The sequence below is a fragment of the Symphalangus syndactylus genome, chromosome 19 (genome assembly GCF_028878055.3).
Source record: "Symphalangus syndactylus isolate Jambi chromosome 19, NHGRI_mSymSyn1-v2.1_pri, whole genome shotgun sequence".
Classification (NCBI taxonomy): domain Eukaryota; kingdom Metazoa; phylum Chordata; class Mammalia; order Primates; family Hylobatidae; genus Symphalangus; species Symphalangus syndactylus.
This window is the reverse complement of record NC_072434.2, coordinates 84,801,675-84,818,809: the sequence shown is the minus strand read 5'-3', so window position 1 is coordinate 84,818,809 and position 17,135 is coordinate 84,801,675. Positions and strand designations below refer to the sequence as shown.

At 40.1% G+C, this 17,135-nt stretch overlaps 1 protein-coding gene across 3 annotated transcripts in view; it reads right to left on the bottom strand.

The window, feature by feature from the left end:
• The window catches only part of FMN2 (formin 2), a 392,431-nt gene that overhangs the window by 20,011 nt on the left and 355,285 nt on the right, over nt 1-17,135 (bottom strand). For all 3 annotated transcript variants that reach the window (XM_063613470.1, XM_055234932.2, XM_055234935.2), the window contains one exon: nt 14,220-14,369. In XM_063613470.1, the coding sequence (XP_063469540.1) occupies nt 14,220-14,369 (150 nt within the window). The remainder of the gene's footprint in view (nt 1-14,219; nt 14,370-17,135) is intronic.

Genomic DNA, 17,135 nt, shown 5'->3' with positions numbered 1-17,135 from the left:
TTCCTTGTTCAATACATTTTAGAGGCTCATCTCTGAACCATTTTTTTCTGACTAATTAAAGGAGTGGGGATTCTTGCCTGTCAACTTTCACTTCTGGGTATTTGAAATTCTAAATGAATGCCTAAGTCATGAATATTCAATATATTCTTTTGAAACAGAGTGAATGGCTATATAACTAATTTTTTTTTTTTTTTTTTTTTGAGACAGTCTTGCTCTGTCACCGAGGCTGGAGTGCAGTGGCATGATCTTGGCTCACTGCAACCTCCGCCTCCTGGGTTCAAGTGATTCTCCTGCCTCAGACTCCTGAGTAGCTGGGACTACAGGCGCCCGCCACCACACCTGGCTAATTTTTTGTATTTTTAGTAGAGACGGGGTTTCACTGTGTTAGCCACGCTGGTCTCAATCTCCTGACCTCGTGATCCGCCCACCTCGGCCTCCCAATATATAACTGAATTTTAAGTTTTTTTATTGTTCAGAGTGACGGTAAATGCAGCCCACTTTAGATGCCCGTTATAAAACAAGAGAAATATTAACAGTGCCAAAATATACAAAGCAAAATACTACGTCATTAATATAATGACAGATGTTATCTGTTTATTTAAAAATCAACCCAACACTACACTTCCTTCACGTCTCACTGCTGGTGCTGCTACCCACTATTTTACTATATTAGGCTTATAAGCGCACTTTCTTCTACTGCTCTACTAGTTCTACTCCCGGTGACTCCTAAGTTAGTGGAGGCAGAGGTCATCTTTAGGTTAATGAAACTCAGGGGATGAGGCCCGTCTTGGGGAGCAGGCAGGTGGGCCTCTCTAACACGGCTTGCTGGCATTTCCTCCTGGGGAACACTCTGATCATCTAATTTCCCAGCTCATCCCCAGAACCACTGCAGGGGCAGAATATTGTAAAGCCCAAAAAGAGTTGGTACTGACCTAATGATGCTGATTCTATTCTGCTCACAGCAAAACAGCTACAGACTCAGCCAACACACCTGCAATTCTGTCCTCCTCAAGACAATTTTTTTTTTTTTTTAAAGACGGAGTCTTGCTCTGTCGCCCAGTCTAGAGTGCAGTGACGTGATCTCGGCTCACTGCACCCTCCGCCTCCCAGGTTCAAGTGATTCCCCTGCCTCAGCCTCCTGAGTGGCTGGGATTACAGGCACCCACCACTGTGCCCGGATAATTTTTGTATTTTTAGTAGAGACGGGGTTTCGCCATCTTGTCCAGGCTGGTCTCAAACTCTTGACCTCGTGATCCACCCGCCTCAGCCTCCCAAAGTGCTAGGATTACAGGCATGAGCCACTGTGCCCAGCCAAGACAAATACTTTTAAAAATTAATATTTCCTTACAAAAAACCAGACAACTTGAATCTGCATATAACTCCAAGGGATAGGGCTGAATTCCTTTCTGACCGTACAGTAGCACAAGGATACCTCTGTTGTCCTCTTAACCTTCATTTTGTCTTTGCCAGGTATAACCATTAGCTAATTCCACACAATGCCATGGTGGAGGTGCATGCTCTTTTTGTAAAGGCAGAAGTGGCATCTTTCAGGATGACCCTCCCTCTGTAAGGCACAGCTATCCAGACAGAACTTTATATAGCTCAGCATCAAGTTTTAAATCATTCAAAAAAGAAATGTGCAAGGAGACATCCCAGCCTTTCTCCAGAGAGAGATCAATGAGCTATGGAGCCACATTGGCCAGGAGCACATTCTTTTATCTAGATACAGAGCATGACGCTCGGGTGCCAGCCTCGCTGCTGGCCCTAAAGGAAGGGAGCGACCTCTACAATCAATCGGGGGTGGAACGTGGCTGGGGCCGGGTGGGAGAGGATGGAGACAATGCTAAAAGATTAGTTAGGGAATGTTTAGTATTACCAACAAGATAAAATGACAGACGAGGTTGATTACATAAAGTTTTCAGACTTAGAAAGACATTCAAGGTATCTGGGATCCTAGGTGTTTTATTATAGATCTTAGGAAACAAACGCAAAGTAAATCAAAATAGAATGAAATGAAATGAAAATGCTCATAGGCTTCATATAAGACAATATTCAAAGGGATTGTGCAGATAGACCTCTGTTGTATTAATAATCTAATCTATGTATTAATAAATTATAGTTATAATTAGAAAGCCTAAATTGTAAAACAAAAATGTTTTACGTCATTTTAGGAATTATATTAGCTGTAATGCTGTTCTCATTTATTTGGCTCTGCAGAATTATTACTCTTAAAAATTGCAAAATCATAGGTCCTAAAACACCAAGAATTTTAGAATTTAATTTTGATGTGACATTATAATAAGTGTAAGAGAAATGGGGAGATATTGGTCAAAGAATACTTGTAACTTTGAGTTATAAAATGAACAAGTCTAAAGACCTAATGTACAGCACAGTACCTATAATAATAATATGTATTGTACACTTAAAACCTGCTAAGATAATAGATCTTAAGTATTCTTACTGCAAAAAGTTGATGGATACATTAATGCTTAATTGTGATAAGCACTTCAAAATGTATATCAAGACATCACATTGTATAACCTTATACATATAATTTTTATTTATCAACTATGCCTCAATAAACCTGGAAAAAGAAATAGCACATACACATAATAATTTAAATAATGATGACAATTTACATGTCCCTTTAAGGAGGAACAAATTGTATAAAATAGCTTTTCACATAAACCAAAGAACTCCAAGCTACATGATCCTAATTTGCCACAATGATTGTGGTTTAATCGATGGAAACTTGAATGAACTAGAAATGTCAATATCCAAGACCACACTGTAATTCTACAGCCAGTTCTTCAGCATCAGCATGGTTAATCTTCACTGGATATCTGCTCCCTAGAAAGTACCGTATCAAAGGTCTATCTCTAGTATTGTCTGCCTTAAACAAGTTTCCTTTCCATGGGCTCAAAATTCTTCTCATGACCTAGCAGCTGCCCATGGTTCAAGTTTCTAAGGCCAACCTTGTATGGCAAGCAAAAAGCCCGAGCAGTGACTTGGTCAGAAGGCCATGGAGTGGGGCCCAGTGTCAGCAAGCAGAAAGTCACAGGAAAGTCAGGGAAAGTGGGTACCAGGGGGGATAGGGATTCTGGAGAGAGGGTGAAGTGTTCATTAAACAGAAGTGAAAGATGCAAATCTTTATCCATAGCAAAGACAGACAAATTCATTTTCCTTTTATGTACTTTAACCACTTTTTTTTTTTTTTTTTTTTTTTTTGAGACAGGGTCTCACTTTCGTCACCTAGGCTAGAGTGCAGTGGAACTATCTCGGTTCACTGCAGCCTCAACAGCCCAGACCTTCAAGTGATCCTCCCACCTCAGGCCACCAAGTAGCTGGGACTACAGGAAGGCACCACCATGTCCAACTAAATTTTGTATTTTTTGTAGAGATGGGGTTTTGCCATGTTGCCCAGGCTGGTCTCAACTCCTAGGCTCCAGCCATCCGCCCACCTTGGCCTCCCAAAGTACTGAGATTACAGGCGTGAGCCACCCTACCCTGCCAGTTAACCACTTTTTATCATGTTGAATTACTATTTTTTTGAGACAGGGTCTTGCTCAGTTGACCATGCAGGAGTGCAGTGGTACAATCACGGCTCACTGCTGCCTCAACCTCCCATGCTCAAGTGACTCTCCTGCCTCACCCTCCCAAGTAGCTGGGACCACAGGTGTGCGCCGCCATGCCAAGCTAATTTTTGTTTGTTTGTTTTTGTAGAGACAGGGTCTCCCTATGTTTCCCAGGCTGTTCTTGAACTCCTGGGCTCAGGCAATCGCCCTCCCTCAGCCTCCCAAAGTGCTGGGCTACAAGTGTGTGCCACAGCACCTGACCAGATTCTTTCTTTCTGAGTATTTATCTCTTTCCATTAGCAGTAAAGGTCCTATGTATTACAGAAACTTGAATAATAGGACTCTTCCCATGGAGATTAGATTTGAAAAAGTTTATTCACAATAGATGAATAATTGTTCAAAACACATACACACATACATACATATACGCATACATATAGTATTTTTTGCATGTGTATGTTTTTAAAACATGACTTAGATTTCCTGATGTGGGTCAGGAAATCTAACAAACCTAACAATTCGTTAATTTGATATTATTCAAATTCAACAGGTCTGTACTTCCTCTAGCAGATTATAACCATTACATCATTTGAAAGTATCCTAAAGAAATTAAAAGGGAAAGCACCAGCCTATTTCATCACTACAGAGTCGAACTACTGCAAATGACTAATTATCTAAATTGATGATGGTCTTTTTGATTCTGGAATGAGCTGTACAATTTTTTAAACAGCTTTTTCCAGCAGATCTATCTCCCAAATTCTGTTAGCTAATACTCATGTTTTAGTTACAAGATTTGCTTTCCTTGGGTACATACAAAATTACTTGGGTACAGGGGAAATAGCAGTTGTGCCAGGCAGGAAGAAGAGGGACCAATGTTAGATTTTTCAAAACTGTGAACACTCTGAATAGAGATCACTGAAGGTTTGAAAATAGTTTGATGTAATTAATTGATGAAAATAATTTGATGTAACATAATCAGTCTGTTCAATTGTGGTCCACTTTTATGCTTAGAACTCTAATGTAACTCTAATGTGTGAATTCTACTCAATTCTTCTTCCTTCCAAAACAGCCTTACCAAGCTATCATTCACATACCATACAATTCACTCACTGAAAGTGAACGTCAATTTTTTTTCTAGTAGATGCATAGGTTTGTGCACCCCTCTAAAACCATCTAAGTTTAGGACATTTTGTAACCCCCCCCACAAAAGAAACTTAATTAGCAGTCACCCTCCATTTTTCTCCCTCTGTACCCCGAGACTCCAGTTCCTGACAAAGACTAATCTACGTTCAGGCCCCGCGTATTAGGTTGGTGCAAAAGTAATTGCAGTTTTTGCCATAAAAATAATGGCAAAAACCATCCTGTATTTCCACCAGCAGTGTATGAGAGTTCCGTACATTCTCATCATCTGCCAACACTTGTTACTGTCTGTGTTTTTTACCACAGCCTTCCTAGTGAGTATGAAGTATGTCTCACTTTGGTTTTGATTGGCATTTCCCTGAGGACTAACAACGTGGAGTATCTTTTCATGTGTTCACTGGCCATTCTACTTAAATTTTTTAGGACCATTTTCTTTTTCACTCTCTGTCCAAGATACCTGAATATTATCTTATTTTTTGTAGGTCCTATATTGAAATATATATTTTCAAAGTACCTCAATACGGATGTCCATTCTTGGTACCCAACCTCCCAACATCCCCCAACACACACACACACCAAGCACATGCTTTCACAAATAATTCCTTTTAAAACTGAGCTTAACGTCTTATTACAGCTGCTTCTAAACCTTAACCAGAGTCCAGCAGCAAAACCAGGTGAGCGAATTGCTGTCTGTCAAATAAAATAACTACTAACATGTCTTGGTCTAACATCTGTTGTTAGCTTCAACCCTGCCATAGGGATCAATACCTCTTGGCAGAGGCAATCTCTTCCCTCATCTCTCAGGAATAGTCTTTGATTATCCATTTGCCCTAAGGCTGCTAATGTTTAAGTGCAGAAGAAACACTTTCCATTTTTGTAAAGCTCCACTCCCCCTAATGGGAACAGCCGTGGTGTGTGAAGCTGAAATCTTAAAGTCGAACAGGAGGAGTGTGTGAATGTGGAATTCCTTTGCTCAAAGGTGTCAGAGTTAGCACGGAGCATGTCATGGTGGGAATGAGCCATGGGCAAGCCTTTGGCTCCTTACATTTTTGATTATCTTAAAAATCCAGGCTCTAGCAGAGGTCCACACAAACCTAACAATTCGTTAATTTGATATTATTCAAATTCAACAGGTCTGTGCTTCCTCTAGCAGATTACAACCATTACATCATTTGAAAGTATCCTAAAGAAATTAAAAATTGCCCCTGAAAAAATAACATCATCTAGCTTGAATAGGATCTTGTTTTCGGCCCACATAAGCCACATGATGTTATTTTTTAAAGGAGTAACTTTAAATACCTTCACTCCAGGGAGAATATTTTGATCCAGGTAGTTCTGCTGCAAACTTTGCTAAGACATCAAAAAACCCTTTTAGCAAATGCTAAAGGGGAATTAAAAACTGCTCAGATACCTTACAAGTATCTACACACTCATTAAAAGATGCTGCAATGTTCAAATCCTTACCAAACTAAAAACATCTTTGGACAAGCCACACTCTTCGTCCAGATTCTCTAGAACTACCTACTGAGAGTTTCTTCGGTTTTTTTTTTAAATCATTATTATTATTATACTTTAAGTTTTAGGGTACATGTGCACAATGTGCAGGTTTGTTACATATGTATCCATGTGCCATGTAGAGGATTTTGAAGATTTCCCAAAGTTTTAAAAACATCTCTTGGAACACGGCAAGATAAAGAAGCAAATGCAAAGCCCTTTCCCAGCTAATCTTCACGTTAGGGCTTTCCATTTTTTAAAAAGAACTAAATTTTACAAAGTAAATATCTTAATATCCTGGGTTTCATATCTTTCCTCAGCTCTTTTTCTACAGCATTTTAGAAGAAAGGAAAAACCTGCTTTCTTGATCTCTATCATCCTAGTGAGTATTAGCTTTTCAGTATCTGAGCTGACATTTACAATTTTCTGATTCCCAAAACTAGTTCATCCAGGAACCTGTGAACAGCAAATCTATGTACATTTTCCTCCACAATATATCTCAAATTCACCTATTTTCTACAATCTTTACTGCCTTCACCCCAGTCTGCAGAGTCCTAGCTCTCAATTAGGTCACTAAAATAACTTTCTAACTTGCTTTTTACTAACACTCTCCACTCTCCAATTTACTACCCATTTGGCAGCCAATAATCTTCTCATTACATGTATCATATAAGGTTATTTTCTCTCCAGAAAAAAAAAAAAACCGTTTGATGGCTTCCTATTGAATGCACAGTAAAAGTCGATGTTTACCACGACCTACCAGGGCCTGAATGCTCAGGCCCCAGCTTGCTTTATCAGATTCATTGTATGGCCCCCATCTTTCTTGGGAAGTGCTTAATCTCTCCTGCCACATTGCCGTGAACATCCTTACCGTCTGCCTGGAATGCTCACACACCACGTTACCCGCTCCCCACTGTGCCTCTTCACGGGGCTGTGCCCTTGAATTCTTTAGGTGTCCACAGCAATGCTGTCTCTTCAGAAAGGCCTCCTCTGACCAACCTCTCTAAATGAACCTCCTCCCTTTGGATTCTGCAAGATGACTCCCTGTTTATTTTCCTCATAGCACTGATTTCAGCTTGTGACTTAAATATGTGCTTACTTTTTGTTGTCTGCTTCTCTCATGAGAAGAGAAAAGATTCACATGGCCAGGAATGTTGCCTGGCATATAGTAGGACATACATATCATAAATAATTGTTGAATGCATTACTTACTGTCTTAATGTGTATTCGTTACTCCAATTCATGAATACAGATAAATCTCTGCACACCCTCAGCCTCCAATGGCCACTATTTCGACCGTCCTGTTTGTCGCCTCTCCTGCCAAACCTTTGGTTACAGAAAGCTGGCACTGAGAAGAGGATTTCTTGATGGGTCATTTTTCTAAAAATTGATGCCTGAATGAAAAGGGTGAATGGTTGGCCAAATTCATTTATCATGCAATGCAAGAATGCTACCTTTCAGTCCAAGAGGCAGTTTCGCTTAGGTATCCAGCAAGTACGTTATTCCATAAGAATAAACTTTCCTTATCTCCATTCTTCAGATGTATTTTCAATTTCTTTGAAAATGGTCTCTTCCTTCTTAAACTGATTCCAATAATATCATACATAAATCTGAACATACAGCTCACTTGAATACAAATCATGGAAACAGAAATGTTAAAAAGGCATGAGGGGCTCGCCAATGTAACGCATAACCTTCTAAGGATAAACATTCAAATTATTTTCCTCTAATTACAGGTTTCAGCTGGGCTGAAACAAGACTTGACTGCCACATGCTTGTGCAATTCGAGAAGCAGCTATCCTTTCTCTTGGATCATCAAAGACTACCTGTCTCAAAGTAAAATAAACTAGTAAATTAAGTTAGACAATACTTTAAACATAACCCTTACTAATGTCATGATTTATTAAATTAAAATGTCTCAAGACGACTAAAAATGAAATAACGGTAGGCCACAATACACACTATGAGGTTGGGGGCCCAGTGGCCAGAGCCAGATCTTCTTGCCTAAAAGCCCTTAGCTCTCTGGACTGTCTACGAAAATCCTACACTTGCTCCACGTTCTAGGTCAAAAGTCCTCTGGGCAGAATTCCTTAATCCTCGCTTCTGGTTCCTCCCACTGCATGATCCACCAACCAGTGCTCTACTGCTAGCTCAAAGGAGAGGAGACCTTCATTTAATGTACTTGAACATCTCAGTGTCCAGTACGACTCCATACGGAATGAGTGAATAATCACAGGTAGCTTCACATGGTTATATCGCTGAACACTCATCCTGAAAACTGAGCACAACTTACAACAGAGCAAAGTAAGAAGCAATGTTGTTCTGGAAGCCTAATCCTCCTTTCCCAGGACCTAGAACATAGCCTCTCAATCAGGGTAAAAAGAAGACACACATTCTTAATCAATCTGTGCCTCTTTCTTTTAATTAATACAGCTCTTGTTATCCCAGCTCCTCAGAGCCTCATTAGTGGCTAGGTGACAGTCATGCCAATGCCTTCCTGAAAATAAGAGATGAATCATTGCCTATTTCCTTACCCACTACAACTATGCTCTGTGAGACCTTACGGAGATGCTTGGTAGAATAAATGTTAGTCTCCCTTCCCATCTTCTGGTGAATACAGACAAATTGAATTTTTTTTTTTTTTTTTTTTGAGACTGAGTCTTGCTCTGTCACCCAGGCTGGAGTACAGTGGCGTGATCTCAGCTCACTGCACCCTCCGCCTCCCAGGTTCAAGCAATTCTTCTGCCTCAGCCTCCAGAGTAGCTGGGATTACAGGCGTGCACCACCACGCCTGGCTAATTTTTGTATTTTCGGTAGAGACAGGGTTTCACCATGTTGGCCAGGCTGGTCTCGAACTCCTGACCTCATTATCCACCCACCTCGGCCTCCGAAAGTGCTGGGATTACAGGTGTGAGCCACCGCGCCCAGCTGACAAATTGAAATTTTAAAAAATACATACTTGCACATGTTTTGTGTTGCTCAGTGATGACAAGTCTAGATTGTTTTTTCAAAAGAGGAGGATTTCTTATTAACAATTGTACATGTCTAGTTCCAAGTACATGAAAAAATAATTTTTCTGACTCGTGACAAGATCACTTGATTTGTGTCCATTGTATCACCTAGTGTAGATATGGACGGATAGGTTACAAGAACATTTTCAAACAAAAGTTTATCCTTGCACTCACAACTAAGATATTTTGCCTAACCAAGAATGTAACTGAGTCACAATAATACTTTGTGTTACAGACTATGTTCTTAAGATGCTTAATGTGCCTTAGCAATGTTATGTCACCTTGTAGGGAGCCATGACCAGGATACTATTTTTATTAAATGATGGAAAAACAGTATAGGCATTCAGAAGGTAGATACTGTGCTATATACTTCAAATACATTATGTCATTTAGTCTACATGATAACACTGCAAGATTGTATTATCATTTCTATTTTACTTACTCTTGAAGAATAATTGACTTTCTATGATTCTGGAGCCAGTAAGTGGCAGAGCTAACTTAGAAATCCAAACACATTGACTAGAAAGACAGCAGCCCTATCCGACACGGATGTGTAGAAATTCACTATTTCGAGAAATATATCAACCAAATCATATGAGTCATCAGGACAAAGTAAGAAAATAGAGTTATTATTATCACTCTGTAATCAGACACAAATTAGAAATAGTGGCATGAGAAAAATTTATACAGAATTTAAAACCTTAAGGATATTTTTCAATCTATATACACCAAACTAGTCCAAGGAAAACTCTACCAGAAAAATTTCAAGGACACCATTAACGTCATCTTTCAGGTTATTTCTATCATGCTAAGACATTTTGCTAATTACATGCCTTACTTTTAAAGGCTTAATAAATTAGGCCAGATTATTGTTTACTTTTTTGGGGAAACTGTTCTTCCTTCAAAAACACTGCTCTGAAGGGAACTGTCAATCATGATAACACTCTTCTCTTGCTTCAGGATCAGGTTTGTGAACTGCTAAGCTAACCACGGTACCACCAGGGCTGATCCAGAGATGGACACAATTCATTCGGAGTTCCTCCCTGGTATTTTTGCAGATGGATATGGAAACTGCTCTCTCCTCCTGGGCTATGAGAATATAAGCCATGGCAGTGGCTGACAGCTAAGGAACAGCCTAGCTTGGAAGTTAAAGCTAAGCTACAGAGCGGTGGTGGGTTGGGAAGAAAGGGTGAGAGAAAGAAGAGGAAAAAGAAGGAGAAAGAATAGAGAGAGGACATTTAAAAAGACACATGGATCACGGAAGAGACAGGTACAGACACATGCGGCTGACTAACAACACTCACAGCAGATAGAATTCTGCATTCAGGCCTTCACAGGCAAGTTCCACTCTTGCCCTTCTGAGTTTTGACTGTCTAAACAAATACAATCTCTCTCTCTCTCTCTCTGTCTCTGTCTCTCTCTTTTTGCTTTGAGGTATTCAGAGCAGGGATTTTATTACCTACAATGATCAACTCAAGTTATGGAAGAAAACATATTCATTACTTTACTAGGCTAAGTTCTAATTTCCCTGTCTGTTCCAAAGGTAATGATGCAACAAGTCAAGTCAGCAAATACTTATGCAGACACAAAGAGGGGAAAGGCAGTGTGGCTTGTTAAAAGTGAGAGCTATACCAGATATGAGGACGCTAATCCCATTGAGAAAGACCAACACTGAGTGGTTCTTAAAAAACAAAACAAAACAAAAAAAAACAAAAAAACAATATGCAAATATCAAAAAATTAATGGTATAAAATTGACATATTGTTAGGCAGTATAGGATTAGCCATTGAGGTTGATAGTAAATAGTATAGGAGTACAGAGGCAAGAAACAGGTTGGAGAACAGCATCCCATTTTAAGTATTTGTAATTCCACTTGAGGTTCTACTCACACTGACAGTAACTGTACAAGAAGTTTCACACTTTTAAATGACCACACTGGCATTTCCTATCCATGTCCCAGGGCATTCAAAACATTTCTGAAATACTTTTCCATTTAACTATAGAAAATATAAAGTTTACACCAGGCCAGGTGTGGTGGCTCACGCCTGTAATCCCAGCACTTTGGGAGGCTGAGGTGGGTGGATCATGAGGTCAAGAGATGGAGACCATCCTGGCCAACATGGTGAAACCCCATCTCTACTAAAAATACAGAAATTAGCCGGGCATGGTGGCGGGCACCTATAGTCTCAGCTACTCAGGAGGCTGAGGCAGGAGAATCGCTTGAACCTGGGAGGCAGAGGTTGCAGTGAGCCAAGATTGCGCCACTGCACTCCAGCCTGGGCGACAGAGTGAGACTATGTCTCAAAAAAAAAAAAAAAAAAAAAAAAAGTTTACACCAAAGCAGGGCATAGGTGTGCATTTGGGCAGTCAGATGTCAGATGGGGTGCCACCCTTAGAAGGACTCTGTGGTTGCTTTAATGCTTTGCTGTCTTGAAATGATTTTTACACAAGAAATTCTGCATTTTCATTTTTCACTGTTTCCTAAAAAGTACATAGCTGGTCCCTCACTAAGGAAAGGAACAGAGTTGTTCTGCAAACAACTCCAACCAATGGTTTTCCTTTTCAAGCAAACTGGTTATCATTTGCCAAGAGGGTAATAGATTTTGGAAGTCAATGGGCAAAGCAGCATTCTCACCTGCCACGTGTTCTTCCTTAGCCCTTTATTAAAAGCAAATGATTTAGAAAACTGAGAAGTCTGCAGTCAAGAGCACTTGTAAACTGCCATTCGCAACACTGCTAACATGAATGTAAGGTCACCAAGTGTGAACCCAAAGCCCATCACGTAGTTCTAGGACATGACAAGTACAGGATAAAGAAGAAAAAAAATGGATCTGGCTGATTTTATGAGATACTTAGAGAGTGAAGGAAAGCTCATTCTGGGCATGTCAGATGCACATAATGCCACCAAACAGTGGGTTGTTGTTGATAATGTCATCTAGAAACAATTCTATCTCATGGAGCATGTGTTAGACGGGACTCTGAGGATGCTGTCATGGGGCATGTATTAGACGGGGCTGTGAGGATGCTTAGGGAGCAAAGCATCTGAATTAGTCCATCTCAACATTTTGTCTGAGGAAGCATCTCACCAGCTTATATTCTGGTCTATGCTAGCAGAAGAAAGCGACAAGGAGGGTGTCCAGCATCCTTGGCCTGTGACCTCCACGACAGGACCAAGCCATTCTCCGACAGTGATGCACTTGCTTACCTGATGTGCATCGGACCAGCTTCTCCAAAGTGACAACGTCATCAGTCCCATCTTGTTGATGTCTAAAATCACACCATCTACACTCCCATTGAGGACTCTAATCCTAGACATGATGAAAATAATCGCACAAGGGGAAACACGACTCTTTTCATTTTGAACCTTAGTGTAAATAAGTTTCAAACCCTTTTCTAGGGGACCAGGTTTAGATTAGAGGTAAAAGGAGGAACGTAGGGACTTAGGGAAGGGCGCGAATGGAAGTTCTGTGTGATGTGCTAAAGTTAAGAAAAAAAGTTTCCTCTTTACAATCTTCCCAACTGAGCAAGCCTGTTTTTGGTAAATATCACTTAATATATGACTTAGTCTGAAGGAAAAGAACAGTGATTCAAATATGCTTATTTTTAAGCAATTATCTCTTCTACCCCACCTGCATATAAATTTAACTGAAAGCTCTCATCTTTTACGTTAACACTTACTGATGCATTTGGAAGCAGAATAAGCTCATTATCTTTAGAGTGCATGTTTAAAGGGTTTTCCTTCTGTTCAAACCATTTTCTTTTTCTACCTACTATTCACTGAGGATAGTTTCTTCTATGACAGACCTATGGAATCTAAGTAATTAATTACAGGAGTAAGCGCAAGTCTGGCATAGTTTGCAGGCTCAACAAATGTTACCAACTGATTCACCTAATTTAAGGAGGCATCAAAATTGAATTACTACTGAAAATCAGGTGGACAACCATAGTATCGTGTGTAAGCAGACCAAAATGAAGACAATAAGCAGAAAACAGTGGAATTTTGTGAACAAAGTTTCTCAGGATGTAACTCTTTTTTTTTTTGAGACAGCCTTGCTCTGTTGTCCAGGCTGAAGTGCAGTGGCACGATCTCGGCTCACTGCAACCTCCGCCTCCTGGGTTCAAGCGATTCTCCTGCCTCAGTCTCCCAAGTAGCTGGGATTACAGGTGCCCACCACAACGCCCGGCTAATTTTTGTACTTTTAGTAGAGACAGGGTTTCGCCAAGTTTGCCAGGCTAGTCTTGAACTCCTGACCTCAAGTGATCTGCCTGCCTCGGCCTCTCAAAGTGCTGGGATTACAGGCGTGAGCCACCACTCTTGGCTCACAGGATGTAAGTTTTCTAAAGATCTAAAGCAAAGTTACTGTTAGTGATGTTAGGAAGTATACTAATTGGCTTGGCATTACGGCTTGCTTTATAGTATAGATTATGTTTCCCTTTATTTTCCCACTAGATGCAGCTATTTGGGGATGCTGCCCTGGGAGAGCTAGCCTTCTTCATGACTTGTCCCACAGTTCTACAAGAATCTTGAAAGGTCTTTTAAAAAATATTGACATCTATGTTTCTTGGTGATATCTGGATGAAATTTTGATACGAGTGGTAAACCGACAATATCCCATGAATTGAGCAAACTGTTCCTTTTACCCTTGTAGCCTTTGCTATCTGTTCTTTGAAGTGAGTGGGTCTGCCATTGCAGCAGGGTTCTTCAAGCCTTCTTACGTGGTCACTTTTACATGGCTTCCTCATGACAGAAGTTGTTTTACCCGACAGTGGTCCTGGCAAACCAGCACCCTAGCTACTCTCTGTAGCATCCCAGCTTCTGTGCTGACTCTTCTTATTAAAACTCCAAATTTTGCCAAATGTCAGCAACCTCTTCAACTTGCTACCCCGGGTTGAGGGCCATCTAATTTTTTCTTCAGGCTATGAAAATTGGCAACCCAGTGGTGCCACACCTAATAAAACACCAGTTTTAAAATGCCATTGTGCAAATGAAAATACCTACCTCTCTTGTAGAAGAAGTTTGTTCTCTTTCTTCCAGAAGTCTTTAAAGTCAGAGCTGAATTCATGCCAGATACTGAAGAAAGCATTTGGGGACACCTCCTTCTCTCCAAGTTTTGGTTTCATGAAGAAATATGCCGTGGTCTCCAAAAAGCTGTCAAATCATACACACACAAGAGCATAAAAGCCATGATTACTTTCCAGTATGGGATATTCTTTCTCTATCCAAATGCTGATTTTATTCACGCACAATTATTATTACCAAGAGGACTCAAGCTCTTCAAGCACCAACAGTAGCTCTCTTATGGTTTAAGGTTATGAGTTTTGGATACAGATAGTAGCAACTGACAAGAATCCTCCATGTACTAATAACTACCCCTTGACCAATTCTATTTCAAAATTAATCACTCTGTGTTGGACATACTCCAGAAATGAACTTGTCATCAAGATGAGACATATTGAAAGTGGTGGGCCTATACTTTCTTTCTAAACTCTAAACAAATGAAATGTCAAACATGTGTCCCCAAACTAATATGTAGTCCATATTTATATTATATTGCTTATATACTATTTGCCTTCCTACATTGTTAGAAGGAATAAAAGCAAGAGTCCCAGCCGGGCGCGGTGGCTCACGCCTGTAATCCCAGCACTTTGGGAGGCCAAGGTGGGTGGATCACGAGGTCAGGAGATCTAGACCATCCTGGCTAACATGGTGAAACCCTGTCTCTATTAAAATTACTTTAAAATTAAATTATATAAAAAAAAAAATTAGCCGGGCATGGTGGTGGGCACCTGTAGTCCGAGCTACTTGGGAGGCTGAGAGGCAGGAGAATGGCATGAACCCAGGAGGCAGAGGTTGCAGTGAGCCAAGATTGCGCCACTGCACTCCAGCCGGGGCAACAGAGCCAGACTCCATCTCAAAAAAAAAAAAAAAAGCAAGAGATGCTGACAAAGTCTCCCATCAGAGACCACAGTGCTATCATTGAGTAGAGACCAATATGGCAGCCAGGACTGTGACGGTAGATTGCTCAGGGCCAGTTTTCAGAAGGTGCCAATCAGAGGCTGCTTCATATTACAGCTATATGGAGCTCAGAAGAGTTTCAAAGTGGTTATTTGACAAAGAACATACCACTAGTAAATGGTAGGTTTCTGACTTAACGTAAGTCTTCCAGTCCCATGAGTGATGCCCTGAGAAGAATCCTGACCAATACAGTCGATAATGCTGTGGCAAGAGAACTGGTGAAAGGTGAGAGACGCTGCAAAGGAGTGGCATGCAAATAAGCTTGTCTTTTTTTTTCTTTCTTTGGCCTAGGGCCAGCACTATTTCTGCTCCACAAAAACTCAAGTTTGATCTACTCTGAAGTAGAAATATCAAAGGCAACTTGATTTTGCTCAGTGACAAAAGTATGTATATATACATATATAAACATACATACCCTAACATATACACTTACACATATCTCTGTGTGTCTTCAGCTTGCCATAGCTGATTTCAAATGTCTATTATGAAAAACAGTATGAGCATTAAAATATTGAGGTTTTTTTTTTTTTTTTTTTTGAGACGGAGTCTCACACTGTCACCCGGGCTAGAGTGCAACAGCATGGTCTCAGCTCACTGCAACCTCCACCTCCTGGGTTCAAGCGATTCTCCTGCCTCAGCCTCCCGAATAGCTGGGATTACAGGTGCCCGCCACCATGCCCGGCGAATTTTTTAAAATACTGAGATCTTTAAGGTGAGTTTGCTCAGAAGGTAAAAGAGTCAGAGCATTCACACGTAAAAACAAACATTCACAGCTACTCTTGACTGTGGGTTACCAATGTATGACTAATCTGCTCTGTGTTTAAACTTGCCTATGGCTGTCTGTGAGCAGCAAGATTCCCAGGATATCAGCTTTTTAAGTTCTAGGCAGAGATGACAAGACTGATTTAATCAGTGTGTGGATCTCAGTTATTATATTTTTCTCCTTAGCCTACTAGAAAAATGACACAGTACAGTCAATTAAACCTGAGAAACAGTCAGGCTGTGAGGTGGATATGCTATATGAGGATCTGGCTGCCACAGGCTATGGTAATGACATTAGAATGCATCTGACGGAATGTGTTGATGGCGTCAGAACTGCCCGGAGAGTAGACGGCAGAGACCACACAGAGTCTAAGACATATCTGGGTCATATTTTACTAAAACTGATAACATAAACACATACATGCCTTCTGGGAAAACTGGTCATTTTCCTTATATACCTAAAAGGAATGTATGACCTGTTAGGCTGAAGTTAGGTCTCCAGTGTTTTCTATCCATTTATTCATTTTCATCATTGCTCTGGTCTTTGAACTTCATAAAACTGATTATTTCAGAGCAAGCCCATCTGTTTGGGTAGCCATATGTAAGTTGCAATCGCTAGTTCACCCAGTCAGTTATCTTGCAACATTTTGAAAGTTTTATCACGAGGTAGCGTGGTATCAAAAGCAAAGAATGTAAGATTTAGAATGAGAAGACATGGAATGTTGAATCCTGCCTCTATGACCAGCTAGCTATATGAGCAAACCATTTAACATCATTGTGCCTCAGCTTTTCTACTGTAAAACAGAGATTATCATAAACAGTTGTTTTGAAGTCCAGTGGGTAAAAATGAATTGCCAAAGTGTTTGTGGAATGTGTCAACACAAAACAAATGTATTTTATATCACATATAATGTTATATTACATACGGTATATATTTTATATTTCATATTAAATAAATATAAATATATATTTCCTAAAAATATTCTCTAAATTATAACTAATTCAGTTGGGGCTGATTTATTAACAGATTCTCATGTGATCATGTTCTGTGAAGATTTTTTTTTTAGTTACCAGTAGGCACAAAATCTTCCGATACTAGTGATAATTATTCTGATTATTCAATAATTTCTTCTTGGC